Below are 17,519 nucleotides of genomic sequence, written 5' to 3' on the forward strand. Positions count from 1 at the left end.
AAGGTTAAATATGAAATTAGTAAAGTATCAGGTAAAAAATAAAAATGTAAAAAGTTGAAGAAAAAAAAAATTGGGTAAGATATTAATAACAACTTTCAAATTTTAATACTCCATGAGACTAATTTTGACGGGCAAATAGAAATAGAATTATAAAACTATTTTTTATATAAGAAATATATAGATACTAGCATTTCATTTTTGTTTTGACACCATTAAACTCTAAATGGCACTCATGCTATGGTTGATCGAGAAAGTTCCCCAAAATTTTAGGGAAGCACCAATGTGGGTCAATTAGTTGGGCAAACATGAGTAATGGAGGAAGCAAATTGCTTCAAAGGGAAGCACTGTAGTGTGTGTGTGAATGGCCCTATGTGGCTCCCCAACCCAATCAATTTCAAACAAATTTTCTCTATTTGGCTCCCCAACCCAACTTATGTGCCGGTACGATGCATGCACGCCCAGCGTGTGTACTCGTGGTGACGGATCGTCGCGTGTGCCCTACATACATAGTTGTTTTATTTTTATTTTCTTATTTATTTTATCATTTTTGTTTTCTATTTTAATTTTGACCATTTTCCTTGTTTTAGAAGAGTAAACTAGGTCTTATAGACTTTTTTTTTCTTTCTCTTTTTCACTTTTTTTTTATCATCTCTCTTAATTTATTGTTTCTCTCCCGTATCTTCTACTTTCCTCATTTATATCTCTCCCAATTATTTAATTTTATTTCCTTTTTTCATTTTCTTACTCTATTTTATTTTAATACATAAGACAAGATGATATCCTAATAATCACTTATTTATAAAAAGTGATTGTAAATGGACAAACCAGCTATTGCATAAATAAAGTTAAAAGTACCAATATAATCTCTTATATATGGTCAATACGTGAAATTCTGTCAAAAAATCAAAGCAAATCTCAGCTTTGGACTTTTGTATTGGATGATTGTGATAATAATATACAAATTATATTATTATAATAAAAGTGTTACATTATTAGCCGAGCTACATTATTGGAACATAATCTGCATTATTAGACTAAAACGCGTTACATTATTCGCCGTGCTACATTATTAGACTACACAATCTACATTATTACATGACATGTGACATTAATCTAACGATTATATCACAAGATCCAAAGATTTGTTTTGATTTTTTATAGAACTTATTGATTTGATCGCATATCTCATACTCTATATAAATAAGAAATTTTTGTTACCGAAATAACACAACAATAAAGGATAAATTCATAATACTCACAAAATGAAATTCTATTGGTCATCAAAAGGACTATGATCACTGATTTAGTTTATCCTCTCTAAGAGCCATCTAAACCATAGATTGTAAAAGAATTCAAGCTATACAATACCCATCCAATATAGGGAAAAGATTTACCAATTACCATGAAAAGACAAGTTTATGTGTAAGATTTGCAGATCTCATATTCATATGACTGACTCGGCCGAGTCATATTGTGCCAAAGTGACTCGTTCGAGTTTTACGAAGACAGACATCTATAAGTTGCTCCAATCATATCACAACCACATTATTAAACAGGCCTTAATATATGGGGTACATAGAAAATGATTTGAAATTTTGAAATAGTGTGTGCATGTGTGTGAGAGAGAGGGCGTAAATGCAAGAGACAAATGAAGATAAGCGCACGAGGATTTGGGGGGCAGAGGGTAACCAACAAGGAAACTGCAGATTTTTTTCTGATAATATTGCGAATTATTTTATTCACAGAAATAATTGCAAGATTCGTATCTTTCACTTGGAATTGGAGTTTTTGAATTTGAAAGCGACCCCTGCATTAGCTGGTGGAGCTCAAAACAAGGTTTGTTTGCCTCGTGTTTTTAGTTTTTTATTGTTTTAGTTTCTAAAATAATATCTCCACCGACAACTTCCTTCTGTTTTTCTACTCTTTGTGATTCAGTGATTAAATAATGGTTTTGGAATTTTTTTAGCTTCAGGAATTGAAGAAAGGAATATGCCAACAAAAAAGAAGAAGAGAGAAGACTGCATTATGCTCTTCTAGTTTATTTCATTAATTAATCTAGTAAAAGTCATAATCGTTTTTAAGATTTTCTTATTAAATGGGGTAATTGGTAAACATGTCGGTTTTCAAATGTGTGTGTGCAGTAAAAATGTAAAATAGTCAATCAAATGCAATTGGATAATTTTCTACAGTTACACATCTAGTCAACTGCAATATCAAAAGTTTTTAAATATAAAGAAATTATTTTTAAAAAAGTGATACCACGAATATTAATGCTTTGTAGGTAGGAAGCCAAATGGGCCATTTCTATAAATGAGATATATACAACTAAGGCCCATTCTATATTGACATTTTTCCTTTTGTCATTTTTCAGTCTTCTAATTCAATTATGTTTTTTTCTTTTAATTAAAAATTAAAAATTTTCGACTCGATGATTGAACGCTCGAGACTTGATCGAGCGTTCAAGCAATCTTAAGTCACGTTGTGGCGAGCCTCATTGCTCAAGCGCGAGCAATCTAGACTTAAAATTGTGTGGATTTCACATACAGTAATACAAATTATAAAGATGAGCATCATTTAAATTAGGATTGAGACATAAACTGAATACCATGAGCAACAAAAATGAGATAAAACGCCGCCGTTTGCAATCAGATTTCAGTCCGAATCAATGTTTTCTGATGAATTAGCTGGCAAATGAGTTGTGATTTTAAACACAAACCAAATTTATTCTTGAACAGAAAGGAAAGAAAGCACAAAAAACGATCCTTTCTTAGCAGCGGCTTCTCTCCGGCCTCCGGCAGCCTAAAGCTCCACGATGGCTGCACCGCTCGATGGCTTCGATGCAAAAATGTAGAGGCCGAGATCGCTCTTCTTGATCACCCCTTTGTCGATTCTTGACTGGAAATATTGTTCCTGCAACACACAACTCGACATTGATATTCAACATTTCAACGTTTCAACGACGATTGAATGGCAGCGTCTGAGACACTAACCTTCAAATTGAGGATAAACTGTGGGACGATATTCTCCTTCACCAGAGCAACGGCACAGCCTCCCCATCCAGCTCCGGTCAGCCTGGCCCCGAGGGCACCATTGTCGCGGCTAATCTTTACGAGCTCTTCCAATTCAGGGCAGCTGTTTTACACATGGTTATGTAAGTGACTGAAACGATGACCATTCTTGACTGCATAAACAAAGGCGGAGGCATACCTGCACTCGTACAACACGCTGCAGCTGTAGTGGCTGTCGTTCATGAGGTCTCCGAGCTTCTTCAGCACGTCTTCCTCACTGCAAGAGCAACTCAACAGTTTTAACAAACTGAGGCCTTACGAAAACATATAGTAGTATATGACGCAACTAGCTATTGCGTAAGTCACCTTAAGTTTGATGACACAGTGTCTTTGAAAGCAAATACGCGTTTCGCCTCTGAGTACACGTGAACAGCTCGCTGAAAATTGTTTCAAGAATAAATTCATTACAAAGTCATAAAATAGCATTCCGGTTCTGTACGAACATATGGTGACAGAAAGTGAATATTTTGCGTTGAATGGTTGACAACAAAACAATGTGATTGTAAAATGAAGAGTCGGTAAAAAGGCGAAATCACCTGGTGTAACTTGAAGTGTTTGGCAGCTTTCAGCACGTCCAAGGAAGAGGGAGAAGCGGCAAAAAGAACTTCCAGCTTTTCATTGATGATTTCCTCAATATCTTCGGCGTTGTATGGTTCTTCCTTCAGATATTCCTGCAGATGCCAGCCGTTAAATTTGGTGCGTAACTATGAGTTTGTGACACAAACATACACAGCAGCGGTCGAAAAGAGTATGTATGGGGTACCTTGACAGCGAGAACTGGATCAGACGATCCACGTGTACCAGCAAAAGATACACACAGTCCTTCAACATCAGAAAGTGTATTAGCCTTGGAAACTGCCTCTTCAGCTTTCATGCCGAGCTTTATGCCTAGCACTATCTGCAACGGCCCAGACAAAGAGATAGACTGTGAGGCTCGAGTAAACATAAAGCAATTCTATGAGAACAGAAGTGTGAAAAAAAAACTCACAGAAGCCAAACGACATTCAACAACTCTGTTGTTGTATTTAGTTGCGGCAGTGACTGCTTTCTGAGATTCAGCTAGTGAATGTGCAATGACAAAAGTCCCACCTGCAGGGAGCTGCACCTCAGTAGCTCGAATAGGGTTGAAATCAATGAGTGCTGCAAATCCAGATTGAGCCATCACCGATATCGCCTGTCAATGGAAGAAAATAAGTATCTTGTATGCCAAAGGTGATTTATAACAAAGTGCTTAAATGTATTTTGCCATTTGAGTGTAGGGAAAAAAAAACATCGATGGTCAAATGAAAGTGACCGAATTAAGCACTCAATTAGGATCACACGCGATATAATAATTTAGCTGAGGTATGTGGTAGATTTACCTGGTCCATTCCACCAGATTGTGTTCCAATGTGTCTTTCACATTCACATGTAAGTTGAGCAAGTTCTTTCTGGACAGGAAATTCAGAAAATGAAAAAGGAGTTGCAAATAGCAAGAAAAGACAATAACTTCTTCGTGGAATAAATAATATCTGTCAAAGAGTGGCTTGGAATGGTGACTGTGAGGGCTATTGCAATTCACAAATACCATATTTATATGTACACACCTTCGGCAAGCTTGCTCCTAACACTGCCATAATGCCAATAGTAGACGAGCAAACAAAAGCAGCAGAGCTCGATAAACCAGACCCTACATGAAAGTAAACCACAACTCAGTGCCTTAGCAAGAGTATTAATGAGTATCCTCACTTATCCAGTACAATCGCAAATACAAATTGGCTGGATAAATATACCTGTGGGAACAATCCCATCAACGACAACCTCAAGACCAACTGGTTCACCGACATCTATGCCCTTCACTTTCGCATACTCATAGAAACCTTTATACCTAGAATGGCAAAGAAAATAAATATGGTATCAAAACTTTCAAACTGCCCTAACATCATATGTTAAACAGAGCATGACAGAATTATCAAAATCAGCTCGGAGAAAAAGTCAAGAGATATAAAAGGCACTATACCCGCAAATGAAGTAGTGACCCCATCTGTGATTCTTCAAATCAATTTCCTGAAATGCAGAAAAAATCTTTCCATTACAAGCGGAATGGATCATGAATGCGAAAACCGATTTGAAGTAGACAAACAAGCATAATTTGTAATGGTGTCACCAAAATAACATTGTATTCAGCAAGAACTCCAAAAATCATCAAACAATCTCTCATCTCAAAAAATTAAATTGTCTGCAATTACTCCCACTTACAAATCATTGATAATGCAAATGAACCACAATAAAGCTTTTAATCAACCATAATTCAAGCAACAACAGCTTTGCATCCAACTAACTCAGGCAAGCTAACTTTAACCATTCCTTTTCTTTTCCTCCAAAAGTTCAACTTGAAATGAAAAAGAATCAACAACTGCTTCAAGAATAATCTTTTCATCAACACACACACACGCAAGGTGATATTAGGAGAGCAACAAAAGCTTTGCATCCAACTAACTCAAGCAAGCTAACTTTAACCATTCCTTTTCTTTTCCTCCAAAAGTTCAACTAAAAAGAAAAGAATCAACAACTGGTACAAGAATAACCTTTTTATCCAACACACACACACACACACACACACACAAAGTGATACTAACACATAATCAGGGTCAGTAGGAGAGCACATGGAAGATGCTTTCCACTATTCACAGTAAAAAAACACACACACACATTCTCCCTCCCACTGTAAATGTTAAAGATCACTGCAAAAAACACCATTACCTGATCAGGATCAGCAGGGTAAGTGCAGAGAGAATACTTGTCACTGTTGACATTAGCGATCTTGAGGACCTTCTCACCCTCCACTTTCCGAATTGCCACAATCGTGTCTTGCCTTATCGCCATAGGCAACACAGAGTAACCTTCATAGTCTATGTGCTCCCCAATCAAATTCACCCTCCCTGCACACACAAAATCAAAACTTTAATCCACAATCATCACCCCCAAATCAAACTACCAAAATCAAGCGCCTTCCAAGTATCCAACTAGAAATTTCGATCTAACATTCCATTGAATCGAATTCACCCAACAAATTAAGCCAAAAAAATAAAAATCAAACAAGATAACAACTTTCAAAGTCCAATCAAAGCAGTAGAGCAAACAGTACCAGGAGATCGGGCGTAGATATCAGGGGAGTGGCCGAAAACTTCGACGAACTTGGATTTCAAAGTGTTGAATCGGAGCTCCGCTTCTTCAAGCTGCGACCCGGTTCCGTAAACGGGCTCGAGAGACTTGTAAACGGGCACCGGCAGATCATCGTGTCTCGCCATTGCTAAAAAATTAGTCTTTTTGGTTTCTCCGCTGATTTTGTTTATTAGACTAACTTTACGCTTTCTGCTGCTACCAAGACGTAGCACTTATACTACTGGCTATATATGATTGATGAAGTTAGGAGAGAGTGAGGAATTTTCAATGAATTTTCAATTTTGGAATTTTGTGGTTCGACTAATAAAAATACGATCTTTTTAATAATTTCATATTCAGATTAATATGGTCGTGTCTGTGTAGATTTTTTATGATTTAGCTATCTTAGATTGTTATGATAAGATTTCTTTTTAATTTGAGAAAATAAACCTTATCCATTTGATAATTAATTTAACTAGTCATTTTATAATTATGAAAATTAAGATTTACAAATTATTTTATAATATGCAGCTCCATTTTTGCCTAAATAACAGTTCAATTTCCGAAGTCACAGCATTTTTATTTCAAAAACTAGCATAAGAAATTGTTAACCGATTACTCTAGATATAAAATATAACTATAGGAAAAAAAAGGTATAATAGCATGCATGGTCCATGCATTATTTCAAAAAATCATTTCCTTAACTTTCATAATTGGATTTATGGTAAAAGAAATATTCTGGATAAAGTTGAAGACATGCTGACATTATGATGTTGATTTATTGATTATGTATATATCTGAAAAATTAAATTGATTACTAATATAACATGTATGGATAATTATCATTAGTTGGCTGGATTAGACTATCTACTAATTTCATTGTGTGGTCGACTATTCATCAATTTATATTGTTAGTTTTCTAAAATATTTAATCCAATTAATATATGTGATGTGGATGTGACATAATTCCAAATTTAGTTCTTCTTTTATTTAATAAATAGTAATGAATATAAAATGGTGAGCAAGTTAGGAAGAAGTAGAAAATCTGGCTTGTCCATTTCCAATAATAAAAAAGGAGATACCATTCACCGAATCTTATAATGTTTCTCAATTATGGTAGAACAACCATTTAATATAGTATCATTTTCATACATACACGGCAGTGTACATAGTGGAGCTTTTTTGAGGTCTATACTCTATATAGGCTTTGTTTTCTTGTGCCAGAAAATTGTTCTTTTTCATGGGCAGATAGGTAGACTAGAACCACAGATTTTATGCATTAATTAGAATAATATTTGGATAAAGAATAGTTTGAAAATTTATATTTTTAAGCCAAATATTACCGTGGTCTCGATCTTGAACGTGGAAGATTAGATAAAATAAGATAAAGAAAGTAACAATATATGCTACATGACATAAAGAATTTAGGAAAGAAAATGAGTTTTATTTTTCTGTATCACACTAAGAATGTAGTGCTTCGCCTAATCCTTAGTATATAAAGCTGAGCAATATGAATTTTAATAAACAATTTGTAAAATATGAAAGAGAAAAAAATAACTGAAGTAATATTGGTAGACATTGAGATCCACAACACCTACATAATATAATGATAAAAAAATCAAGTAAATAAAAATAGACTAATTTTAGAGAAGAAGAGAGTAAGAAATTTCAAGCAATTTTTTAGGAAAAAAATACAATTTTACCTCAGAGATTCCCACAACTGATTATAAACCGTCTAACCACACGATCATTGCACCCTCTCTTCAAATTGCCAACACAACTTTATGTGTATAAAAGAAAATATAAAATAAAATAAGAAAGCAGGTAGACCAAGATATGGGAAAATTGAGTTACATCAAAAACAAAATCACGTGCCTGCTAACCCCCCACTTTCACCAACCGTGCCATTTAACTTTCTTTCAATTATTTGTTAATTTATTCCAAGCACAAAATATATTAATGATTCTTTACGGTATACTCCCTTCGTGTCATAGTAATAGAGTCATTTTGCTTATTTTGGTACGTTCTATAGTAGTGGTGTCATTTCACTCAGTAGAAAAAGTCAACACATTTATTTTCACTTCTTTTACACACTTTCTTTACACTATTGTACTTTATTCTCTTTTCATCTCTTTACATTTTTCATTTCCAACTTTACTTTTCTTTTATTTAATGCACTTAATACAATTTTTTTTAATCTTCATGTTCTGGAAAGAAATGCATTCGATACTCTGGAATGGAGGGAGAAGTATAATCACAAGGGAATTAACTGTATTAAAATACTTTGTAAACTTTTTTACTTTAAATCACAAGTCTTTGTCTCTTCTTTTCTAATCCCTCCATTATCAATAGCTTTACCTTTTGCAAGCAATATACCTAACGCTAACCTTTCCCCAAAAATTTAACCTAGATTCCTTTTTACTCGTCAGCACCACCAAAAGTCCAAATAAATTAAAACATAAATGCATATGCTTGAAAACAAAACATTAGATCTCATCTAACTATCCTGTAAAACGGCATAACAAATCAAAATTTAAGATTTAGTTAATGATTATTAAAATACAATTGGTTGGATTATGCTTTAGTTAAATAGATTCAACAAATTAAATCAGAGCGTGGCCTCAACAAATAATTAATAGATGGATTTAGGCCTTCTTTTCCACAACTAATACACGTGACATGACATATATTACTAGCACTAGTAGTAGTCCAATACGAAACTATTTTAGATCTAGAAAATTAATATTAGCAACATACATAATAACATAGCAATTGATTTTTTAATTTCTTCAATTAATTAAAAACAAATCACGGCAGGATTTGATTAACAGCGCGGCAATTCCGGCGAATCTCTCCGGCAGCCGCACTCTGCAACCCTCCCATCACGATCATCGACTTTGCGAAGTCTCGGTAGAAAACACGGGCGTCTTGTGCATAAGACTGCACTAGCGCTCGTGCCTCGTCCACTCCACCAACTAGTGCCTGGTCAGAGGGCAGCAGGCCCTCGCCAGACAAAATGTTGGTGAAGTACCTATTGTCAAAAGTCATGGGCGTCGCGTGGTCGAGGTCCGCCAGCGTCGTGTTCACGGTGCACAGCTGCTGCAGCGACTGCAGGAATTCGAGGTTTATGTCCGGGCCGCCACCATTGAGACGGGCGCTAAACGTGGAGCACCGGGCCTTCCCCATCGTGTGCGCACCTGTTTTAGTATATGGTCAAAATAACGTCATTTGGTCTATAAATTCCACACCAGTTGTATCGGTAGCAAATTACCGGAGAGTGCGAGGAGATCTTGGAGAGAGAGGCCGAGTGCTTGGAATTTGGACATCAACGTTGGTAGATCGGAATTGGGAGAGGGAAGAATGTTGTTGGCGGCTGCTTTGCTGGCGATCAAGCTGTCCTTCCTTCCCATTTCCACTTCCCATGCGGGCCCACCTGACTGCACGCAGAATAGACCAGACATAAGAACTAATCCAAAAAAAATTACTTTCTAGCAAATAAATGACACATTTTGACTCAACACGAGTTTTAAGAATTTTTTTACCTTATAACGGAAATGAGTAAAAAAAGTAAGTGAAATTTATATAGTCCATTTTTCGGTAGAACGTGAGTGTAATGAATTTTGGGACACTGTACCAAAACAACAGCGTCTCTTGCAGCAATTGCGAGAATGTCGGCGCAGGAAACTGTCTGAGGGCAAAAATATTCGATTTCGGCCTTGATGGCGTCGATCACATCGAATCCCCTTAGAGAGTTTGCGTTGGGAGCAGCGGACTTCTCTCCAACCATGCTGGCCGTGTCGTCCAACAACACCGATGCATCGCATCCCTGCGAAACCACACACTATTAGTACTCAGAGAGAGAGAGAGAGAGAAAGAAAAAGCGATAAGGAAAACATGCATTAACGAAGCAGTCGTGGAAATGGAGACGAAGGAGGGAGGCGGCCATCCGGGGGTCATCGGAGACGGCCTTTTCGACCCAGGAAAACACGATCGCTTCGGCCTCGGGGCAGCTGCTGAGGTAGAAATCGAAGGTTAGTGAAATGGTGCCGCCGTTCACGCAGGCTTCTGCTGCATTTGGATTTGTTGCGTTTGGGAGAGTGCTGCAGAATGATGCTGAAAACATCATCAAACACACAAATGCTGTGATATAATTGTGATCCATTTTCTTCTTTTTTTTGTAGGTTATGAAATGGGAAGCAAACCTAGTTTTTATATATATATATATATATATGTGTGTTGGAAGGGGAGAAGACAGATTCAAGATAGGAAAAGGTCGTGAGGTTCTGGAAGAGGATGAGATGAGCACTCTGTAACTGAAAACCTACTACCATCTGCCTCTTGCATTATTACATGCTCTACTTTGTTATTTTCTTCTCCATACTTCAAATTTTCAAATAACAACGCAGTTGATAAATCGTTTCTCCTTTTGAACATAATAGCGGGAGTTCAAGGCATTGAAGGGTGTTTGTGTGTGTAGATAAATAAATCTGACAGAAACCATGAAGTTTGGTCAAATTCTGGTCTATCCTGCAACTTTAAGAAATGACTAATTGTATTACTATTACTTTGATATTTTTTGTCAATTGTCCCTATGATTTGGGGGTATATTATGTATTACTGTGCTTTTTGCAAACGAAAATTATTGTGCGAACAAATCATTCAACTATTTAAACGATGTCATTTAATACATTATTTCAATAATGTCTTTAAGTTTTACATGTATACGTACGTTGATAAATTCAGAAACATAGCATGATGAAATTTTTTGTTATGAGACGATTGAGAAAAATATTAAAGTTATGATATGATTGGTCATTTTTAAAGTTGTAGGATAGACCAGAATTTGACCAAACTTTATGGTTTTTTTTTTTTTTTTTTTCCATTTGACGCGACAATCAAAATTCATACGTGGACGCTAAATATATAACATTTTCTATTCATAAAAAAATTGACTTTGTTGAAATATATCCATCAATAAGCGATCATGTTTTTTTGGTTGTAAGATACTCCAAATTTTGTGATTTTTCTGACAAATTATGGGACCGCCGATGATCATACATAGTACTACTAGTAATGTTTTTCAAGCAATTTCCCCAGACTAAAATACATATGGTGCATATCTAAATAAAACGAGTTGGAGTTTCTTTATTAATTTATGCAAAATAAACTTAAATGTGCATGGGCCTGGATTTGTGGTATACCGCATATGTGTCAGTATTGGGCCTGTTTTATAATAATAGATATTATAAGCTGAGCCCATAAAATTGATATTCTCCATCTATAAAATCACCCACTTAATTAATTTGCAACTTAAGAGCACGTTTTAATTTCAAAACCAAGAAACCGCAGTTATTGTCACATCACTTCGAAAAGTTTGTTAATTTTGCAAGCAACATTAGAGGGATCTAAACTTTTGACTGCTGTTTATCATTTGATTATACATATCTTTTGACGTACGTAAGCAATTCTTAGTATGCAGAATTAAATTTGAAATATTTTGGAGAATTAAAGTAAAGAAAACGATGCATATGCCACTGATCGAACAGTAGAGGAAAATATTGATTTCCAGCTATGTTGAATATAATTCGTCTGTTGTTGGCAGAGAATATTTTTTCATATCTCTTTACAGATAGAAGAAATAAATATTATTCATTCCGATTCCTTTCTCATGGTTGTCACCACAAAATTTTCCAATACTGCATTTCATGCAGTGGAATTATGCATAGCTTCTCCATTTACTTTTCCATATATAAAACTTTACTTCTAGTTAAATTCATAATTAGAAACCCTAATTCAGTGACACAATATGTAATTATTAGTTAACATACGCATTTTTTTTACTATAAAACTATATTTACATGGTGCACGACATATACCACATGGTGATTTCTTTTATTTGTCATATTGAATAAAAGTTGGGAAAAGGTGAAAATAAATAAGCTAAAACTATAGTAGATTGGTCCACACTGTACCAAATTTAGGTAATGGCCTAGACGTCTACTATATGTAAGGACTATGCATGAATATAAGTTGAAAAATGCAATATTTTAGGTTGGCGACTTTACTATTATATAGAGTGATGGTGCACAACAATCATTCTACATGCACCAATAATATTAGATTAACTTAATTAAATTGTGTGCCTAACTTCTTGGAAATAGTGAATTCTTTCATTGACAATTTCACTATGTTCTCCTCCTTCTCACATACTTTTCATAATTACTGCAATTTAATTTTCAACCGGAGACCTTATAGCTAATTAATTAAAAATGGCTAGCTAGATATGGATCCATATATGTCCCGAAATGACCTTAAAAATGAGAAATATTTAGTCAATTCATTTATCATAGATAAGGCCTTATTATTAAAATTCCTATATAAGATAGTAGTGTAGATGCCTATGTATTTATCTTGAAAAGTAAGAGCATTTGACTATACTACTCAACTTTACTAATCCTGATATTTCTCATCAATTAATCTATTATTGTAATATACATGCGTGTAATGAAAATGTTTATATTGACGAGTGGACTATGGAATCGAGATAATATTAAAAAAATTATAACTTTTTGATAACTCTTTTTAGATACTTGTAGTTAAGGCTGTGTCTTAGAAAAATATCGATCCAAAATATTTTTTTATAAAATTCAAATTCTTGATTCTTACCAGCAAACTATTTCCAGAACTGTGTTAATGTTATGTGCATTTAATCAAAGGACAATACAACTTGCACAAAATCTGCCACCATATATGCTCTCAATATGGGTAAATTCTACATGCTGCCATTCCAATTGAAATAATAATTCATGGTGAATCAAACATATACTGAAATAGCACATTCCTCAACCAAAAAGATATAGTAATTCCTATCATCTGATTATGCACCATCATTTTATATTATATTCCATCTAACTCCTATATATAAAAAAATCTTATATTTACACACGACCTAAAATAAATAAATCCTAGTATTTCTCAACAAAAAAGAATCCCAGGCTTCACACATATGCAGTATAGTATTAAAAGAAACTACTACTAGTAAATTAATGGCCAAAAATCACGCATCAATTTATCGGTAATAATTGCTAATAAATGAGGCTTTCTTCCACTTTAGTATTCCCTGCATAAAATTCCAAGCAGATTGCATAAATTTCACATGAATTTACATCACAAATATTCCACAACATTTATTTCATACAAAATACTTGGGTTCATAAACTGCTGAACCCCATAAAAACCAGCCAATCAAAATTGCCTAATCCACAGAAAAAAACCCTAACCCTAAACACAATATTGATTTAGTGACAGGAGAAGAGGATCTAATATAAATAAATATATATCCACATATATATCCATTAAACCCTGAAACTATATGAAGACAAGTTTTAAGAACATATACAAGAAATATAACCAAAAAAACATCATTTTAATCCAAGTCTAGCTACGAAGTTGGTGGTTCATATCTAAAGAGAAAACCCCCTAAACTCCAGATTCGGTCAGCAAATTAAGAAAAATAAAGCATACCAACTAATAAAGCTAGCACATTAATTACTAGCAAAAGACACTAAATAAAATTACTCTTTAGTCCTCCTCCTCCTCCTCCTTCTCCTTCTGCTGCCCGAATACCTTAGACGGTAGCATGTCTTGAAGCAGGCCGTTGTCCCTGGCCAAGGCCGGGAGCGAAAAGGGTCTTTCTTGAACTAGATTAGGATACAATGCAGGATTAGGATTATGATTAAAATTCGGATTAAGATTTGGATTTGGATTGGGATTAAAGCTCAAAGGAGAAGTCAATAAATTATGGAAGTAGGGTTGGTGTTGCATAGGTTGTGGTGGTAATTGCTGCTGATACAGGTGGTGGAACATTGGTGGGAAACTGCTCGATCCTCCTGCGCCTCCGCCTCCGTCAAGCATGAGCCTTTCCGGCATCCCCGCGAAGCTGCCCCGGGGCGTGAGGGGGCAGGGATGGAGGTGTGTGCCTTCGTAGGTTGTCACAACAATGGTCGGATCTTCACACGATCTCTCCACTCTCTTCTTCACCCCACATGCCGTGCTCGTGCAACGGTAGTAGCTCCTAAACAATTTATCCCAATTCAATTATTCAAACACAAAAAAGATTCAATTTTTATTGCTTAATCTGATGTAAATCGAAAAGGGTGTGTGAATATACCTGGGAAAAGGGCTGTTCTTCACTGCTTTCTGGCCATACTTTCTCCATCTGTAGCCATCATCCAAGTTATCAATCTCACTCTTTGTCATGAACGCAAATCTCGGCTCCCTTGGCCTTTTCTGGCTCTTCTTTTTCGGTTTTAACCTTAAAAACACCACCTTTTATATATATATCATCACTCCATCAAGAATCAAAGCAACACTAATTAAAAAGACTCAATTTTTTTATAGCCAGTCAGTCAACACAGATCATGCATTAAATCAAACCCCACTATCAACTACTACAAGAATTCACACAAAAAGAATCATTCACAATTATTAAAAAAAAACATCATTGAAAAATAAAAAGAAAAAAAAGATCTCACTGTTTCCTAGCCTTTTCCTGATCTTGCTCCTCTTTCTGATCATCATTCGCAGCAGCCGCCTCGGCAGAGGAGGAAGAGACGGAGGAGGAATTGGGCGTCGCCGGCGTGTTCACCACCTCAGAATATTCCGGCGGCGGCGGCGGAGGGGGGAAGGGGGTTTGCAGCAAATCGTCGAAGATGGAAGAAGGGTTGGAGAAATCTTGGACGCTGAGCATGTCGATGAATCGGAAAGAAGAATTCTTGTTGGGAAGATGATGATCGGTTGAGAGGTCGAGCAAGCTGCTGCTGCTTTCTGGAATCATCATTTGATCGGAAAATGCAATGTTTTGGGGTGAATTGTGTGTGGACTCCTTTTGCTTCTCCTCCATTAGTTTGTTGTGTTGATTAAAAGCGTAGATTCTTCATTTGCTGCACTGCTTCAACAGTGAAGCGATTTAGAGAGAGAGAGAGAGAGAGGTTTGTTTATTGGTTTTGGGGGTTTTGAAGTGTGAAGAGAGAGTTTGAGAAGGGGCCTCCCTTTTTCTCTCTTTAGGTAGGGGGTGGGGTGGGGTGGGGGGTGGGTTCGGACAACAGGTTGGCCCCGCCTAGATTTTTGTTTTCTTGCAAATTTGATTTTTTTTTCTACATCTTATCTCCTTTTCTTTTTTATTAATTTCTATGTCCAATCTTTTTTTTGGGTGGAATGGAGAGAATAGTGTTACATTTATTTGCTTTTATATTACTAGATGGCAAACTGTAATCAAGTAGAGATATCCTTCCGAATAATTTAATAATTCGGGATAGTATTTCTATCTTTTCTTCCTTTTGTTACATAAGACAAACGAGAATTGGAAATGATATAGTATTATCAGTCGAATGTACATAGAGCGATTTGACTATTTGGTCACATTATTTTGTTTTGTTTTTTTCTCAAAATTACTATATGCTTGATTATATGTACAAGGGTTATGAATGGAATTTAGATGATGTTTTACCATTAAAATATGTGTGGATAGTAGTATATCGTACAAAAATTATATTTATAATATAAGCATTTACTATTTAAATCTTTGGTCCAGAATGTGCATAACAGTAGTATTCATTTATGTGTGTGTATATGATATAAAGTATTATGAGTATGTGAGGACGGTAGTCTACATCATTATGTGAAATATTGTGCGTATGTTTAGATTACCGTTACCATCTAGGCCAGAAACCTTCAAATTGGTTCTAGATCGAAACCGAAAGCGCCGATTTCTGGCACTTGGCTGCAACACTATTTGACTCTTCGATCTAGAACGTGCATACTATTCATTTATGAATGTACGTATGATCTAAATTATCATGTACACGTGAGGACGATAAACTACTAAGTTAACATTATATCGACGAGGCCATAATCCTTAAATTGTGGTTTTGAATCGAAACCGAAAGCACAAGTTTCTACTTTCTAGCCCCAACAGTAAAACTAATCTTAACATATACTCGAAATTTAACATAATGATATAGTCTATTGTCCTCACATGTACATGATAATTTAGATCATACGTACATGCATAAACAAATAATAGTATGCATTTTCTAGATCGAAGAGTATTAACCCTAACAATCAAAATGGAGTAATTAATTGTGATATATATGAGCAATTGAGCATGATATCAATTTGGTATGTCTAGAAAAAAAAATCTAACAAAGAAAAAACGTCTTCAATTTGGAAGTTGATTGAAAAATTTGAGTGGGTAGTTAGTACGGACGGGTGGAAAAGATGGGGTTGTTGGTGCTGCCATTTAATGCTAATTGAGAAAAAATAGTCGAATCTGGCTCGTGTGCATGTTTCTTTGAATTTTATACTCACTTTTCCGTTTTGCAGCTCTACTTTTTCTTTATAATTAAAATTATTGGTGGAAGTTTTAATTAGTAAGAGTTGATTTAAGTAGTCAGCCTTTTAAGTTTTACCTTACGAGGTCATAGTGAAGTTACAATAAAAAAATTCTTGTCTTATGAAATTTGAATCATAGTGTTGTATTCGTCCAAAAAATGGTTGATTTAGGAATTATCATTTGAACTATCTTTTATTAATAAATAAACAAATATTTTTGCAGGGTATGTGACGTATGTCACGATAAACTCAAATCCAACAACTATATTACTATATGCAAAAATAACATATTTTTTAAAGTATAGTATATAGTACTCCTATTATAAATATAACTTTGTTTGATTGTTCCTAAAGTTATAAATGGCTTCCTAATTAGATGCATGAAATTGTGATAGATTTAGGAAAGGAGGGGATGGGCAGCCCCACCCTATTTAAGCTCAAATAGTTGCATGGTCTACACCATTATTTTGAATTACTTAACATATTATGATAATATTATGGTAAATAAAGTGGTGTTGTGGATGGTTTCTATTTACTAGCAACGGTCCCAATTTGGTAGTTGCAACCATCAAATCATTTCAGATGTTTTTCCTTTTTTTTTCTTTTTTACAAGTCCAATTTTGCTTAACTTTAATTATGAGTCTTTAGTGGAAGTGTGACAATTCTTAAGCTTAGATTAATATGAAAAATAGTATATAGGGGAAATAAGCTAATATGTAAAGTCGTCTGTTCAAATACATTAGTGTATTTAAGAAAAAATTGATATATATTGTACATTTCTTAATACATCCATTTACTCCTTTTTTATAAAGTTAACTATATATGTCACCCAGTATTTAATCTTTTTTTCTGATATTTAAGCCAAAATGTTGCAATTAATCGTTTAGATTAACTCTAGTCAACTCAAAAATAGAA

The 17,519-nt window shown here is 35.0% G+C and overlaps 4 protein-coding genes across 4 annotated transcripts in view; 1 reads left to right on the plus strand and 3 right to left on the minus strand.

The window, feature by feature from the left end:
* Positions 1–2,620: 2,620 nt before the first annotated feature.
* GALK (Mevalonate/galactokinase family protein) lies at positions 2,621–6,436 on the minus strand. Its single transcript, XM_048107447.1, has 13 exons — positions 6,196–6,436; positions 5,811–5,989; positions 5,068–5,114; positions 4,841–4,935; positions 4,655–4,737; positions 4,430–4,498; positions 4,057–4,242; positions 3,832–3,966; positions 3,605–3,739; positions 3,375–3,445; positions 3,208–3,285; positions 2,991–3,132; positions 2,621–2,910 (listed from the first exon to the last, which is right to left on the minus strand). Exons 1-13 carry the CDS (start codon positions 6,356–6,358, stop codon positions 2,800–2,802), a joined length of 1,494 nt encoding a protein of 497 aa, XP_047963404.1. The 5' UTR covers positions 6,359–6,436; the 3' UTR covers positions 2,621–2,799.
* A 2,379-nt stretch (positions 6,437–8,815) lies between these two features.
* On the minus strand, positions 8,816–10,392 carry LOC125203159 (peroxidase superfamily protein). Its single transcript, XM_048101459.2, has 4 exons — positions 10,111–10,392; positions 9,847–10,038; positions 9,484–9,649; positions 8,816–9,409 (listed from the first exon to the last, which is right to left on the minus strand). The coding sequence occupies exons 1-4, from the start codon at positions 10,372–10,374 to the stop codon at positions 9,021–9,023; spliced, it is 1,011 nt and encodes a 336-aa protein (XP_047957416.1). The 5' UTR covers positions 10,375–10,392; the 3' UTR covers positions 8,816–9,020.
* A 3,140-nt stretch (positions 10,393–13,532) lies between these two features.
* On the minus strand, positions 13,533–15,114 carry LOC125204778 (putative WRKY transcription factor 48). Its single transcript, XM_048103506.2, has 3 exons — positions 14,747–15,114; positions 14,383–14,526; positions 13,533–14,286 (listed from the first exon to the last, which is right to left on the minus strand). The coding sequence occupies exons 1-3, from the start codon at positions 15,112–15,114 to the stop codon at positions 13,794–13,796; spliced, it is 1,005 nt and encodes a 334-aa protein (XP_047959463.1). The 3' UTR covers positions 13,533–13,793.
* A 70-nt stretch (positions 15,115–15,184) lies between these two features.
* LOC125205431 (universal stress protein PHOS34-like) overlaps positions 15,185–17,519 on the plus strand; it is a 57,514-nt gene continuing 55,179 nt past the window's right edge. The window contains exon 1 of the mRNA XM_089061237.1: positions 15,185–15,202. The gene's annotated coding sequence lies outside the window, so the exon portion shown is untranslated. The remainder of the gene's footprint in view (positions 15,203–17,519) is intronic.

This window comes from Salvia hispanica, chromosome 6 (assembly GCF_029641045.1).
Source record: "Salvia hispanica isolate PSC_SH4W2 chromosome 6, Shi_PSC_v1, whole genome shotgun sequence".
In the NCBI taxonomy this organism is placed as follows: Eukaryota; Viridiplantae; Streptophyta; class Magnoliopsida; order Lamiales; family Lamiaceae; genus Salvia; species Salvia hispanica.

Coding starts and splice junctions, on each gene's coding strand:
- LOC125204778 (XM_048103506.2), bottom strand. CDS start 15,114: ATGGAGGAGAAGCAAAAGGAGTCCACACACAATTCACCCCAAAACATT. Junction 14,527..14,746: donor CAGGAAAAGGCTAGGAAACA/GTGAGATCTTTT, acceptor GGTGTTTTTAAG/GTTAAAACCGAAAAAGAAGA. Junction 14,287..14,382: donor AAGAACAGCCCTTTTCCCAG/GTATATTCACAC, acceptor TAAATTGTTTAG/GAGCTACTACCGTTGCACGA.
- LOC125203159 (XM_048101459.2), bottom strand. CDS start 10,374: ATGGATCACAATTATATCACAGCATTTGTGTGTTTGATGATGTTTTCA. Junction 10,039..10,110: donor TCCACGACTGCTTCGTTAAT/GCATGTTTTCCT, acceptor GTGGTTTCGCAG/GGATGCGATGCATCGGTGTT. Junction 9,650..9,846: donor CAAGAGACGCTGTTGTTTTG/GTACAGTGTCCC, acceptor TTCTGCGTGCAG/TCAGGTGGGCCCGCATGGGA.
- GALK (XM_048107447.1), bottom strand. CDS start 6,358: ATGGCGAGACACGATGATCTGCCGGTGCCCGTTTACAAGTCTCTCGAG. Junction 4,738..4,840: donor TGATGGGATTGTTCCCACAG/GTATATTTATCC, acceptor ACTTTCATGTAG/GGTCTGGTTTATCGAGCTCT. Junction 3,446..3,604: donor AACACTTCAAGTTACACCAG/GTGATTTCGCCT, acceptor AACAATTTTCAG/CGAGCTGTTCACGTGTACTC.